At 36.8% G+C, this 15,415-nt stretch overlaps 2 protein-coding genes across 3 annotated transcripts in view; both read right to left on the reverse strand.

Moving 5' to 3' along the window:
- Positions 1 to 219: 219 nt before the first annotated feature.
- LOC126803212 (probable CCR4-associated factor 1 homolog 11) overlaps positions 220 to 15,415 on the reverse strand; it is a 74,222-nt gene continuing 59,026 nt past the window's right edge. The window contains exon 8 of one of the 2 annotated variants that reach the window (XM_050530981.1): positions 220 to 571. The gene's annotated coding sequence lies outside the window, so the exon portion shown is untranslated. Of the gene's footprint in view, positions 956 to 15,415 lie in introns of both variants that reach the window. The other variant, XM_050530978.1, reaches the window with a different exon arrangement.
- LOC126803213 (uncharacterized) lies at positions 2,257 to 4,993 on the reverse strand. Its single transcript, XM_050530990.1, has 5 exons — positions 4,271 to 4,993; positions 3,648 to 3,738; positions 2,787 to 2,859; positions 2,606 to 2,707; positions 2,257 to 2,514 (listed from the first exon to the last, which is right to left on the reverse strand). The coding sequence occupies exons 1-5, from the start codon at positions 4,851 to 4,853 to the stop codon at positions 2,458 to 2,460; spliced, it is 906 nt and encodes a 301-aa protein (XP_050386947.1). The 5' UTR covers positions 4,854 to 4,993; the 3' UTR covers positions 2,257 to 2,457.

Below are 15,415 nucleotides of genomic sequence, written 5' to 3' on the forward strand. Positions count from 1 at the left end.
TAGGAAGCTTTATCAAACAATAAATTACTTCTTGTGGAAACCAGTTCATTTTATGACAGTAGACGACTGAAACATTTTGTAGAGATTTCTGTAACCAATGACGTAGAAACTAATGCATTCATTAGGCTACACTTCAAGATGAGAAGAAGGATATCCGAATAAATAAACATGAAGCCTTTTTCATCTCACTGTGAAACCCAAAACATGTAACATTGAATAGCAAAAGACGAGGAGCAATCAGATTGATATATAGAAAATAATCATTTACAATATACAAGTATATTGTTCCTTGAGTGAGGAAGCCTACAAGACAACTACACTAGGGACACACAGTTACCTAATACTGAGCCAATCACTAATTAAACCAAATCAACACTGAGCCCAACCATCAGCAACTGCACTGCAAACCAGACACCAAAATAATACCAAACCAATTGCTGCACCAAAACTTTTGCACTATCGGCAGTTTGAGATGACGCTATCAGGCTATGAATCTTCCTTAATGTACTAACTTGACCACATTTACACTGAGTAAAGGATGATGAAGCCAAAACATTAAGCTTTCCATAAACTGTCAAAATCCAACACACATCAGTAGTACCAAATCATTCACGGTTTTGTTATAGTTCCACTTCCACGTGATCCTTTGAGTATCCCACAGCATTTTCAGCTCTTTCACCAGTACTGATTCTAGGTTATATAATAATTACCACATCCACCGAATAAATCCAACCCAGATCAATCATTATTTAATACAATCTAAAGAAAAACATACTTGAAGTTCCCAGGCACTGAAAATGAAGGGCCACTCAATAACATATCAACATTTTTACGATATCCTCATTAATAAAGCTATCTGATGACCGTCTTTGTTCTTTTAATAACAGATTAAACTAAATCAAATGAAGAGAACTCAAATCTATTCATTTCTTTGGAATTGTAACTGAGAACTGACCTGGCTTTTGAAGGGGCTGGAAGAAAGAATTCTATGGAATGCACTCGGCCGATCACTGTTCTAGATGTTCTAGAATACTGTACGGTACATCATTGCCTAAATAGGAAATTGAAATTGAAATTCTCAATGTAAGAAATCCATCATAATCTGCCATGTCTAAGAGTATCAGTGGGATGATGTTCTAGAGTACCATACGGTACATCATTGCCTAAATAGGAAGTATTCATTTTTTCCAAGTTTCTAGAATTTAGCTTTGCAGGGAACTAGGAGTGATGCGGGACAAGTGCGTAAACCTGACGAACAAATTCTATTTTGAAGGCTCTAAAGTGGTTTGGTTATATTAAAAGCAGCATAATAATTAAATGAAAATGAGGATATCGATCAAGAAAACAGCAGGATAAGAGAAACTTTCAACACACAAGAATGGGAATAAGACGGAAAGGAAGTGTTAGTTGAATCACAACCAGGTTCGTTGTACACTCTAACCAGGAGAGAAGCACTTAAGCGTATATTAAATTCCCAAATAAACAAAGAAACCAGCAAGACTGATAACAATCTACATGATGCCTAATCAAGCCTTTAGCCTTGGAATCCTTTACGAGGCTTTGAATAAACCCCAGAGGTCTTCCACCTGTGTTATTTATCGAGTGGCCTTTTCTTGTTACAGGGATGCAGCAGATTGATTGGTATTTGGTTTCTATCATATTCTGTATCATTTTATTACAAGTCAGATAACAAAATTGCAGCATAGATTTTAATACCAATAACAATTAATGCATTACAATTCACAGATACATGTTATGCTATTATCAATCAACAAGACTTGGGAGACTAGAGGTTTACCTTATCATCATAAACACCTTTTTGTTTCGAGGCCGGTGCCCAGCTGGTATTGCATCACCTTTCTCCACTGATTGGGAAGACCATCACACCTGCAAAATTGTTGAATCATGAAATGTCAATCACTGCACACAATTTAAAACAATAAAAATGAAGATAATCGGTGGTACTGCAACCATAGTGCCAGGAAACTCAGTATCAAAAATGTCCACAAACCTGTTCAAACTGTGTGGGCAGCTTGCCACAAAGTTAGATAAAGTCCATGTAGCATTCCTCAGCATGGATAGTTAACTTGATATTTCATTCAACTAGGCTAGCAATGGCAGTCATGCACCCTGTGTAAGAACAAGATCCCTGCAACTTGGTGAGTCGCCAATTACATTAACAGAGCCCATACAGACTGTTCAAAAAAAGAGATACAAGAAATCAACCCAATTACTAGTACAACCAAACAAACAAAATTCCTTAAAAGTGATATGAAGAAACACTATGACTTGTATAACCAGTGAAAATATGAACATAAACTGCCCAATTTTTTTTAATACTGGGCTATCAAGTTAATGAAAATAGTAAAAGGGAGTGAGAAACGGCTCTCTGACATCATCCCTAGCAGAGGTTAATAGCTGCACAAACAGGGGAACTGCATTGTGTTCAATAAGAACTCAATTATCCTCAGATGTTCCAGACGCAACATCGGTCATGGGCCCTGCAGCTTCAAACTGCACACAGTTAAGGAGGTCAAATTCAGTTTCCGTACACATCAGAAGACTAATTTTGACTACAAGAAACAACTACACAGATAATTCATACCTGTAGTTGTGGCAGATCCTGCCTTCCAAGGAATTCCACGAATTGCGGGACCGCACCCGCCTTTATGACCTCATTAATTGGAGGGCTGCATTCTACACAAATCTAAAAAAAAAGAATCAACATATTGAGACGAAAGTACATCAAAAGAGGAATGTGAACTCTACCGCAACTAGTGTCATACCGATTGATAATAGCTTTTGAAACTGAGTAGTGGCCTCCAATTACAAAGCAGGATCATTAGGTATACTCTCCAACTGTTAAACAACCCAAAGCATCCACTAAACACCAACATCATCAAATACCAGACGACATAGTGAGAACAATAATTACAAACAATCAGCACAAATTACTTTCTAACTGACATTCTCCTTTGCAACCCTAAACAACTAAATAGGAGAAGCATGAAATTATTAGAGAACAACTTCCATAAATCAAAACCTAAGAAATGTATCTTACAAGTAAGCCAAGGAGATGAACATACAAAGCCTACTTATCAAGTGTACAGCATAAAATATCAATAAAAAGTCCTTTCATAATTAAACCCTGTATATCCCCATGCATTTAAAAATTCAACAGAAATAAAACATCCTATAGATTATATTATAGTACAGAGGCAGAATCAATTTCTAAAGACCGATCAGATGCATAAATATGCAGTAAACACGAATAATAAGAGACCAAACATGCTGCTGAGTACTAACTACCAACTACCATAGACGTGAATAAGATTTACAAATGAACATATCACTTATTACTCACAATACAGTTTCAGCATAACACAATCAATGTGTGGGCGCGAAAGAGCAATAAGACCTTTATGCTGCATTTCTAGTAGAATAAAGCTTGAGTTGTTCGAGAAGGGCATGAAGCTGGCAATGACTAAAGAGGGAGGGAAAAAAGGAAATACGATATCCCCAATCCCATCAAACAAGACTAGAAGTCTAGAAGTGCAGTTTAGATGAATACCAAAAACAAAGCATATTACCAGTAGTTTTATGCAGATTATTATCAATAAACAGGACATGGGAGAACTGACGACTACCTCATCCTTCTCATCAGAGACACCATTTTGTTTGGACCCGTGCCAGCTAGTATTGCATCGCCTTTCTTCACTGATGGGGAGACCATCGCACCTGAAAAATTGCTGAATCATGAAATGTCAAGCATTAGAAAGACCAATAAGAAAATAATATTAGAAAGACAAATAAGAAAATAAGAATCAGTGGTACTGCAAACTGCCTAGAGCATATAAAATCCCTCTACACTCATCACGTAGCTTTTCATACAATTCATGGTTGTGCTTATCTTTCTCAGACGACAAAAGTTTAAAGAAAGTCTGCAAAGTGAGCAGACTATCAGAACCAGCCTGGTGGGAACTTCCCGCCACACGGCCAACATCAAGTGTGTTAGCCACTCTTTCCAAACCACCAAACAGACCAGGGCAGAACCTGATCATAAACTTGAGGTCATAAACACTAGGCCCACAGTACTTCCTAACCAGCCCCATGAATTCCTCAATGCCATCAGGCAAGGCTTCTCCGGAGAGAATTCTAATTAAGTATCCGAAATCATAGGAACAATGGAAAGTGACCCAAGTCAAACAAGGAAGCAACTCTAGCAACCTAGACCTCCGAGTTTCAAGTGCAAAATCACAAGATGATATACCAGACCGCTTGTTTTCATCGAAATCGATTCCTTGACGCTTCAACAACTCAATGGAGTCGTTGTTTCGCAGATGCGAGTCCGAATCGACGTCGAAATCCCTAAAGTTGAACTCCCAGCAGCAATAGGCACCATTAACAACCGGAAGACGGCCATTTGGGTCGGAAATCGTAAAGCCGAGTTGAATAATGTGAGTTTGGTTCACATTATCCCTCATCATTCGGTAAACCTCATCGGGACCCGCTTGGGACAGAAAGCGGCGGTCAATTCCCGACGGAACCACAGTGCCGGGAAATTCAGTATCAAAAGAAGCGAACCGGTACCCTCTCCTCACCATGCCCTCAATAATGGCCAACTCCATCTTGAGATTGTAGCGGCAGACCCGGCGAACCTCTACCTTATCGGAAATCGGCGCCGGATGAGAGAAATGAGGAATCGGCAAGTGAAATTGAATGCAAGGAGGGGGAGGGGGAGGAGGGGGAGCGATCGCAAACCCCACGGCATGAGCCCGAGGAAGCGCGATCAAAGGACGGCGGAAAAACACCGGAGCTCCGGCGTCCCTCACCATCATCATCTGCACCGACATCTTTTTTCCAATTCGCCGATGATTGAAAGCTTTCAATCGTGAGAGCACAAGAGGAGAATTGAGAGAGGGCAGATCGACTTTCGATTGTGAAAGCAGAAGAGAATTGAGAATACGCAGAGAATTGAGAGAGACGAAGAGAGCCGAAGTTGTAAGGTGGAACAACTGGAATCCCCCGATCTCCATTTATAAGGAGAACCAAAACGCGTCGTTTTGACGCTGCGAGTTGGGAGTAAACGCGTCAAATTGACGCTGGGAGCAAAACGCGTCGTTTTGACGCTAACCAAATATGTTTTTTTAATCTTAAATAACTTTTAATATCTTTCTAATTCCACTAATACATTCAATTATTATAAACAAATCGAAACATTCTTTAGAAATTACATAATTCTGCTTCTTAAATTAATTTTTTTTTCACTCTTACATTTATAATTAATAATATTTTTTTTCATTCATTCATTTAAAATTCACCGAATAATAAATTCAACACTAATATCTTTAGAACATTTTTTTCTCTCAAACAAAGTTTATCAAAATTTTACATAGTTTTTCAATTGATACATAAAATTTAATAATGTTCTTTATTTTATTTGTTAATAATAAAATGTGAAAATAATTAAACCATCTTATTTAATTTATTATTCCGAATTACGGTTAGTCTGAAATAAATAAATAAATAATTGATTAAAACGAAAAATTATAAAATAGACGAGTTAAAAATTTTCTAAATTTTTTATCACTATTTTATGTCTTTTTCATAATTTCACATACGTTAAAAAAATTAAAATGATATTGTTAAAAAATGAAGGTATAAAAACTGTTTTGAAGGAATAAATAGAAACTAACGTTTTTTTAGGTAAATTATAAATTAGTACTAAAAATAACAACCTAAATTATAGAAAGGGTCGGTCAATTTTTTCCAATTATAAAAAAGTCATATCATTTAATTAGAAATTATAAAATAGTAAATAAGTTTTAAATAAAATTAGAAAACAATCTCTTTTAAAATATTTTCTGAACTGATTTGTCTTTCTTACACTCTTTTTCTTCTTATTTTCCATTCTTCTTTTAATTTCGGCCTTAATTTTACCGTTTGGCAATAGATTTAAGGGTGGTTAGTACTGTTGGAAAAATTCTCTCTATTTTTTCATTTGATACCCTATCCACTCCAGACGGACTACCGTAGAAGGTGTAGAAACTCTTGTAAGGGGCTGTCACCATCCATAGTGGTGCTCCAAATTATTCCGGTTAAATTTGTTAACGTAGTGAATTGCGCTGATACAATATGTGATAAAGCGTTTTATTAAAACGTCTATAATAAACCCTGTAAAACATCATCGTTAGTATAGAATAAACAGGGATCGTTCTTTCTAGAGAATTGAAGGGAACTCTAAACTTTAGTATTAACAAATAATGGGGGGTTTGAGATTGATTATTAACTATTAACATAAAACCTAAATTACTATTTACATGATCGACTTCTTTTTAACAAACTTAAACCAAATTTACCATTACACCAAATAATTACAAGTTCGAACCTATCATGCATTCTAATTCGACCAATTACATACTTTTTAGACACCAATACAATTAGAGCCTTAGGGGATCATCTAATCATGCAAGATTTCAATTAACATTTAGATTGACTTAGGGCCTAATCTAAATTTGCATGCAATCGAATTCAATAACACTTAGAGTAGAAATCAAATAAGATTACATTTAAGCACCAAATATTTGTTGGAGACATGTTTCATGTGTGGCGTCACCCACTATGGTTTCACATGCAAATTTCCTGAATTTTTTACCACTTTTAATCAACACAAACCGAACCTACTTAGGGCATGATTCGATATGTGTCAATATGGTTGATGAATCTAGCACTCAAACACAATCTTAGGGACTGTATCCAAGCACTAAATTCATATGCACATATCTGAAAATTATCTAAAAGTATGAGAAAGATGATTAGAACACAACAATAGAAATACAAACTTTAATAATTATAAGAACATAAATTTGGTATAGTCTAAAAAAATATCAAATACAATCTGAAAATTCTAAAACAAATACAAAACCAATATTTCCACATAAATAACAACTTACAATCTTCATAGACAAAGAATTGTAGATTAACACAAATAGACGAAGCCATGGAGATGAGTTGCGAGAATCACACGTTGTAGGAACCTTGGAGGTGTGTCTTCAATAGTGAAACTCGGTGGAGATGATGATAGTTTTGGGGTGGACGGCTTGGCTAATTTGTGAGGGAAATTTATGGTGGTGTTTTGGTAGAGTTTTGGCTCTTGAATGCTAATGAGAAGTGTCCTTATTTGAGAGATGAAGCCATGTATATATAGAGGAAAGAATGAGGGTAGTTGCATTTTTCCTCATATTATAATGCAATGTTTTAATCCCTTAAATCATGTCATGTTTTGTTCCCTAAAACATGTCATACTTTAATCCCTAAAACATGTCATGTTTTATTCCCTAAAACATGCCATGTTTTAGCCTTTAATGATCATCTTTAATTGTTGCATGACTTGGCTCCATCTCTTTTTCTTTAATTATCTCTTAAATCAAATCTGGAAATAAGAAAATAAAATCATAAGTAAGAGATAATTAGTTTCAAAACCTAACAAGGATTCCTAGTCAAACTAGGACTCTAGACCAATTATGCGTTTTTAACTAATGTAAGCACAAAAATACATCCAATACCTCCCAAGACTCTTACTACGACTCAATGACTCAATAGTATAACAATAAGGGCTAAACAAAATACAAATTGAGGTAAAAACATGTTAAAAACGTCGCACAAAATGCTCATATCAATACGCTACACTCTTTGTTGATGCGATACGTCGTAGGAACGAGTAGCACAAGTCGTCAAAGTGGAGACCATGGCGGCGTGGTCTTCAACTGTCTGATGCTCAAGTCAAGTTAGTAATAATTTATGCCGACTAACAGTGGGTAGTTAAATGCACTTACCTTATGAGGTCAAGGGTTTGACCTTTTATAGTTGAATTGAGGTGGATCATTCACTCGTCTTCTTATGTGGAACAAAGTCCAGTTAAGAGGTTCTCTGGAGCCTTCTTTGGGATGCGCGTGAGGGCGCGTCCGTAGTCGGTTTGGGTCGTGGGGCGGCCCGTTGCACAGCTAGTGTGGCTGGCTCACTGCTGGTATTGCGAGACTAGGCTATTTATTAGCCTTAGTGTGCTGATAGTTGCGCTGATTATGGCGGGCATAAGCATATGCCAACAAAACAGAAGCTCAAGGTTCCTCAATTCAAGTTATTCTCTTCATTCTAAGCATATTCATACCTATCTCCTTTGAATTTTAACATAATTTCACATATTTAGACATTTCTCTCGCCATGTCACATTACCTATCACACTAGTTTTTTTTTTGTTAAGATGGCCTGAGACACTGGTTCTAGCAGGGTTATTAGTATTACGAATACCCTAGAAACACTACAATTATCCTCATAGAGAACATCCCGAATAATAACTGGTGTTTCCGCTAACTAAAAATTATCAACATCTCCATGACGAGCAAGATGAAAAAGCCTATCGGCCACACCATTTGTTTCTCGATATATGTGACGAAAAGTGAAATAAAGAAAAGAAGCAACATACCGCTTACAGTCCTCCATCACCCATCCCACAAAAGACAAATCCGCATCACCCACTGCAAGTAATGCACAATCTGACTTTACCTCAATCTCATCCCAACCTTGATAAAGTGTCACTATAGCCATACAAACACTGTGATCATCTCGAACAACAATACCAATACCACCACAACCATTCGATGTCTTGCACTACCATCAATATTAATTTTGAGCCTGCCTTGAGGAGGAAGTTCCCACTTCGTTTTCACCCTCCTCACAAAATTGCTTTTTGAGGGACAATACCTCCCAAACTCATCCCTCAACGAGCGTACACTTTTCCACATGGCCACAAGATTAAAGACCCCATCGTTTCAAAACCACTCTATTGCGCTCAGACCATATAATCCAAAGAGAAAGAAAAAACATAACAAGCTACTCACTTGACAAGCTCATCAATGTCTCTCTTATCCATTCACCAATAGAAAAGGACATTTATGAGCTTGGCTTCATTGGGAAAGGACACATTCTCCAAAAAAAACCCTAGTCACCACACAGTCCATGAACATGTGTCTACTATCTTCAGCTGCCATTTCACAAAGAGGACACTTTATCTCCAACTCTACTCTCCTCTTCTTTATAGCTACTTGAGTAGGCAACACCTCTTTAATCACGCGCCACACAAGTATACAGACCTTAGGGGGAGCTGCAAATTTCCACAATTTTCTTCAAAACCCATCACCGACACCAGAGTTTGCGAAAGAGCCAGCCTCAACCCCGACTTTAGCTAACAACCTGTGAACAAAATAACCATTCTTCACTAAATACATGCCCTTATGATCATAGTGCCAAGTTAACAAATCCTCTCTCCCCCCCCCCCCCCCCACCATGCTAAGAGGGATTGCAGCAATACTCTTAGCTTCACCCTCGATAAACAACTCATTTAAAAGCCACCAGCCCCACACTCCACCACCTTCATCAATCAGTTTTGCCACATCCATTGAATCAAACCTCTCCATCGGACAAGAGAATAGTTTGAAACTATAGGTAATGGGAATCCAAGGATCATCCTACACTGATATACTCCCACCGCTGCCTATTTGATATTTGAGCCCCCTACACAGTAGATCCCTTACCTCTAAAATCTACGCCACGTAAACGAACAGCCTTTACGAGCCTCTGACTTGATAAAATGAGAATTGGGGTAGTATTTTGCTTTGAGCTTCTGAGCAATAAGAGAGTTTGGTTTATGCATGAGTCCCCATCCTTACTTAGCAAGCTAGGCTTTATAGAAGCCAGCCATTTCCCAAAATCCCATACCACCCCTCACACTTTGGAGTGCATAACCTATCCTAAGCAACCCAATGGATCTCCTTTTGATCCCCAAACTCAGTCCACCAAAACCTAGCTATGGGGTACTGCATTTCAACACATAAAGATGGAGCACGTCACGGAGCTTCAAAATCTCATCCTCCTCTGCCCTTAAGAAAATGAAAGAACCATCGACAAACACGGACCCCTCTGATATCACCATCCAGCTCACCATTCAACAACAACCTGGACAAGAACTAAGCACATAACAAGACAAGGTACGGTGATATAGCATCACCCTACCTAAGCCTTCTTTGTGGAATCAACTTCCCCACCAGTTCACCATTAACCAAGAACGAGTACGAAACTGTGGAAATACATATCATAATTCATCTAATTCATTGTGAGCAAAACCCAGCTTGATCGTCATCGCGTCCATGAATTTCCACTCCACACGGTCATAAGCTGTAACCATATCCATTTTCACTGCCCCAAACTTGACCTTGCCTCACCTCTGTTATTTTTTTTAAATGAGAAATCTCTTAGGCAAGGAGGGAATTGTTAGAGATTAGCCGCCCTGGGATGAAGACACTTTGAAAAGGGGAAATAAAGACATCAAGAAGCGGCTTGAGACGGTTTGCCAAAACCTTAAAACCAATCTTGCAAATTACATTACATAAGCTAATAAGGCGAAGTTGGTTCACAAACTCAAGCTTTTTTACCTTAGGAATTAAGGCAACCCACGTACCATTAATGCTTCTCAGGTTGTCTTTAGAACTCGACAAAAAATGCACTGCATCACTACATCCTCCCCCACAATCTCCCAAAACTGTTTATTAAAAAGGAGAGCAAGACCATCAGACCCATAAGCCTTGGAAGGATGTATCTGCTTCAAAATCTCTATAAATCTCATCATTTGAAATTTTTCTAACCAAATTCCTATTCTCCTGCTCTAAAATGACTGAGGGAATAAAGCTTAACTCCTCCATATTCACCTCAGGTTGAGTCGAAGAGAAAAGCTTAGAATAATAGTCGAGCACAGTTCTCTGCATACGCTCTTCATGATAGGAATACAAACTATGACGTTCTTAATGATTATATGGCATATTCTTACTATTTGTTACTTCTTATTTCATATGTTTTAATTCATTTTGTTAGAATAAGTGTTTAGGAAAAGCATAACTCGAATATATGTGATTTGATGATGAAAATGTTGTAAGTGTTAGAAATCCATATTGAGATGTGATTCCTTAGTCAACTAGGACTCTACTTTCCTATTCTTGCTCTTTCCTTATTTCTAATTGCCATTTCTTTTCAGGAGAGACACATCTTAAATGGACAAGGAGAAGGGAGGTTGTGTCACATTCTTAGATGGCGAGGGAAAAGTCATGTCGTGTATTCTAGAAGGTTGTTGTCGTGTGAGTCATCTAAGATGTCTCTCATTCGGATTTGATTTCCTATTCGGATTTGATTTCCCATTCAGAGTTGGAGATGGATTTCAGAATCAGAAACCATATCAAAGAATATTTCAATTTCCATATTGGATTCTACTTGTCTAAAGGGGGACACAAGGAGTCTGATTTGCTCCTATATATAAAGGCATGCATCACACATATTTGCATCATCAATCCTTGCACCAAGTACTAGTCAAATCTCTGCAGAAACACATACTCATAACCAAGAACCCTAAATCCGAAATTCACATAGCCCTTCACCATTCTTTTGCCCCAAAGCTCAAAGCCTAGGACGTTCACTCTCTTGAAGATCTCTAGTTATCTTGCCTTAAGTCTCGGAGGATATTGCAAAGTGTAACTATATGATTTTCTTGTTTAGAATCAGAATTTTCTGTTGTTCCACTATGCCATGAATTGCTTCAGACAACGGTGGATATCTGTTGTCTGAGAGTAAACCTATGTGTCATCTATTTTGATGATGTCTCTTTGCATATTAGACCACAGATATACTCCGGTATCTCATAACGCTATTAAACAACATAAAAAAAAGTCTTCTGTTGTCTAATGCTATATTATCATTTCCAGATTTTCAGTGATATAACATTTAAATGTAGACTAATCTTAACTATAATTACACGTATATGTTGTTTCATCTTATATTTCTTAAACATATGAATAATATATGTTGTTTCATAGATAGTTTAATAATAGTTATCTGTAATGTGAATTCCAGTTACATTACAATTATATGTTGTATGATGTGCATGTAAAAAAATATGTCGAGCCTAAGGCAACAAGTAAATGTTGTTTAATTTGTTATTAGTTAACAATTATTTTCTATATGCTTCTCTATATGTTGTATGATTTGAAAAACAACAATAGTTACTTATTGGTCACTATTGTTTGAATTCACCTCAATTAACAGTTGCTAGTTATGTGATGCTTGTTTTTGGTTACATCAAATCACACTCATTCACTGTTCAAATGGTAAGCTGAAAATTTGAAATTCATAAATTTATAATTGGTTCTCTAGTTGTTCAATACCAAATCAAAATACATACATATGCCAAAGCACATATCATCCCTAATCTACATAATCTAATCAACTATAAAGTACAATGTTACCATCTCCAACGACGACACCACCATCATGAAGCAAAGTACAATGTTACACACCGGTCATTGATGGATGTCTCCAGTCTGCACAGTGCCACCAGTGGCTGCAGCTAACCTTTTCAGATCTTCTTCAGCTACACGGCCAACACAGAATATATCTCGATATGTCACTACTCTAATAGGAAAACATTGTCAAGCAAACAAACGCATTAATTTTTTGTTGATGAAAATTCTTAGTGACGTTATGAAGATTACATTTACTTCACATTGAAAGACACTAAAAGTATTGTGAATTTATAGTAGCATTCCACAATGATATAGATTATACACAAGCATATAATTTGTGGATATATTATCAGAAACCAAAATTAGAACATACATATATCAACTCTAACAATAAATTACTACTCTAATAGTAAATTACTACAGAGAAAATGACATTCTATTACAACTCTCGCACCACTGCCAGACCTGGGGAGTTGCAGATATATGCAGCCTTACCCTACTTTATTGAGTTGTTGTTTAGCATTTTGAATATACAACCTCAGTGTCATAGTAGTGAAGATTTTTGCAATAAGTATGAGTTACAATAATAAGTATTCCGATAAGAATCAAAATTATCTTAAATAGTATACTATTCAAAGAATGAATTGAATAATATAAGAAGAGATCAAATAAAAATAATCAAGTATGCATGAGATTGTTGCATACAAAAGCAGAAAAAAAATATATGGTCTATGCATAGTCCCAAAGTAGAAAGTACATGTACAATTGCTAGTATTCCATATTTCAAACAAAGAGCACATCTCAAATCATATGCCTCTAAATTATACAAATACTATATGGAGTTCAAAAAAAAACATCTTAGGGAAGCGGGGTACCTGGACAGGAGCCAGCCTTTGTCCAATAGCAACAACAACTATAAGTTCTAATTTCTTCTACATTCCACACAATCCAGTCCAGTTTAACCTTTCATAGAAATACAAATCATCTATTAATATACACAAATATACTTAATGTTATCAAATTGATAAAGCTACAAGGAGAGAGGAATAGTATATGACATAAAAACATTTAGTCGATTAAGTGACAGAGCACGTTCACAGAGAAATAGCAGAATTTCTCCTTGGGCACATCCTGCAAAATGAAAGGAATTATAACCAGCATTTTAAATATGTAGAATAATAAATCTTGACACCACTAAAATTTCAAACCTTTAGAGGAGAAGTAAACTTGCCTGCCAGTGTAGCAAAATTGGCAATTCATGCCACAGTCCACTTGACTCGAAACACAAACAATATTCCTGCTACTATCAGAAGGTCTTGATCACCATGCCATCTTCCAAAGTGAACAATATCTGAAACCTCCTGTGAGTTCCATAATCAATGATAAGGTTCTCAAATAAACACAACTATAAGGTCCCTAGAGTTCCCATATACACACCATAACACTCCTTAACCTCTACACTAAATAACATTGCAAGGAGGAACAATTTCATGTACCTTCTTCCTTGTTCCATCAGCCACATAAATAATATCCTTCTAAGACAATGCCTTAAACTCAACAACTTGCTAAAATCCTTGTTAAACCTACAACACGAGTATATAGTAGCCATGCGTCTTTGATTTATCAGTTACGAAAATGATTGCATTAGGCAAGAGTGTGGATATCTGTCAAACCTTCCAACTGATCACTGTTATGCGCCCATAAATCATTCCCCCAGAGACGCTTCCACAACATCATAGCGTGTCCGGTGTAGCCTTGTGATTGGACCCATTTCTGCCAAAGCATTACATAATCATAATTAACAAGCGAAATGATATTATCCCTCAGTGGCCACTAGTGAAGAAAGGTACAAATATGTATTTGATTTATACGTTGGCAGATTCTGCTCTTTTTTCTTTCAAGGAATGTTTCATTGCAATTTACACTTTTCCAGCATCATGTAATAGTTTAATTAAATTCCAGATTGGTTTGATTGTAACGACCCCGAAATTCTGAGCATAAAAACTCAAAATTTCAAAGTCGTTAAACACCAAACAATCTCGATGAAATCGAAATCATTTAAAATGCCACAGCGGATCATCTCTGAGTTCAAAATACAACTCAGTCAAACCGATTATTACAAACTAAATTATAATTCAACATTATAACAAATGGAAATGTATGATCCTCACAACAACCTCACAAGATAGTCACACAAAATCCTCACACAAGCTGTAGATAAATAACTTCAAGTCCTCTGAGCGGTCCGTCAATTCCCGCTAATCCACACCTGCGGAGTTATCCACTACACCATCGAATTGGTGCACCGGGATTGTAAACACAAACCCGGTAAGCTTTACAGCTCCTATGAGTAAAATGAAAATATAACTCGCATATTAATATATATACGAAATTCCACAAATCAAACAAATATAAATGCACTCATGAGTCAATGGACGGCCCATCTGGTTGTCCCAAAGAAATATGAAAAGAAGTGCTCATGAGAAATTAAGTAACCCTTCTGGTTACCCAAATGCATTTATAATACGGGTACCAAGAACGCTGGTACACATCTGTTACCCCTCTCGTAATACACCGCCGATATTGGATAGCCACCCGCTACCAAACATCCAAAACAATCTGAGTACCCATGAGCAGATAACCACCAGTTACCTCACATGTAGTACTATGACAGACAGACTAGAGCTCTAACTGTATCGTAACTTTCGCCCGGCCAAAGGCTAGGTTCCGACTTGCCAAACACGTACAATAATCTCACATCATATTGTACCAATCACGTCCGAAGACAAATCAACATTTTAACAATCTCAATGTTAAAAATCACGTACAATAATCTCACATCATATTGTACCAAAAATCATGTCCGAAGACAAATCAACATTTTAACAATCTCAATGTTAAAATCACGTACAATAATCTCACATCATATTGTACCAAAAATCATGTCCGAAGACAAATCAACATTTTAACAAACTCAATGTTAAAATCACGTACAATAATCTCACATCATATTGTACAAATCAAAATCACATGCTCGATATTTAAATCTCGTCATCGAAATGACATAAATCACG

The sequence above is a fragment of the Argentina anserina genome, chromosome 7 (assembly GCF_933775445.1).
Source record: "Argentina anserina chromosome 7, drPotAnse1.1, whole genome shotgun sequence".
NCBI classification, from domain to species: domain Eukaryota; kingdom Viridiplantae; phylum Streptophyta; class Magnoliopsida; order Rosales; family Rosaceae; genus Argentina; species Argentina anserina.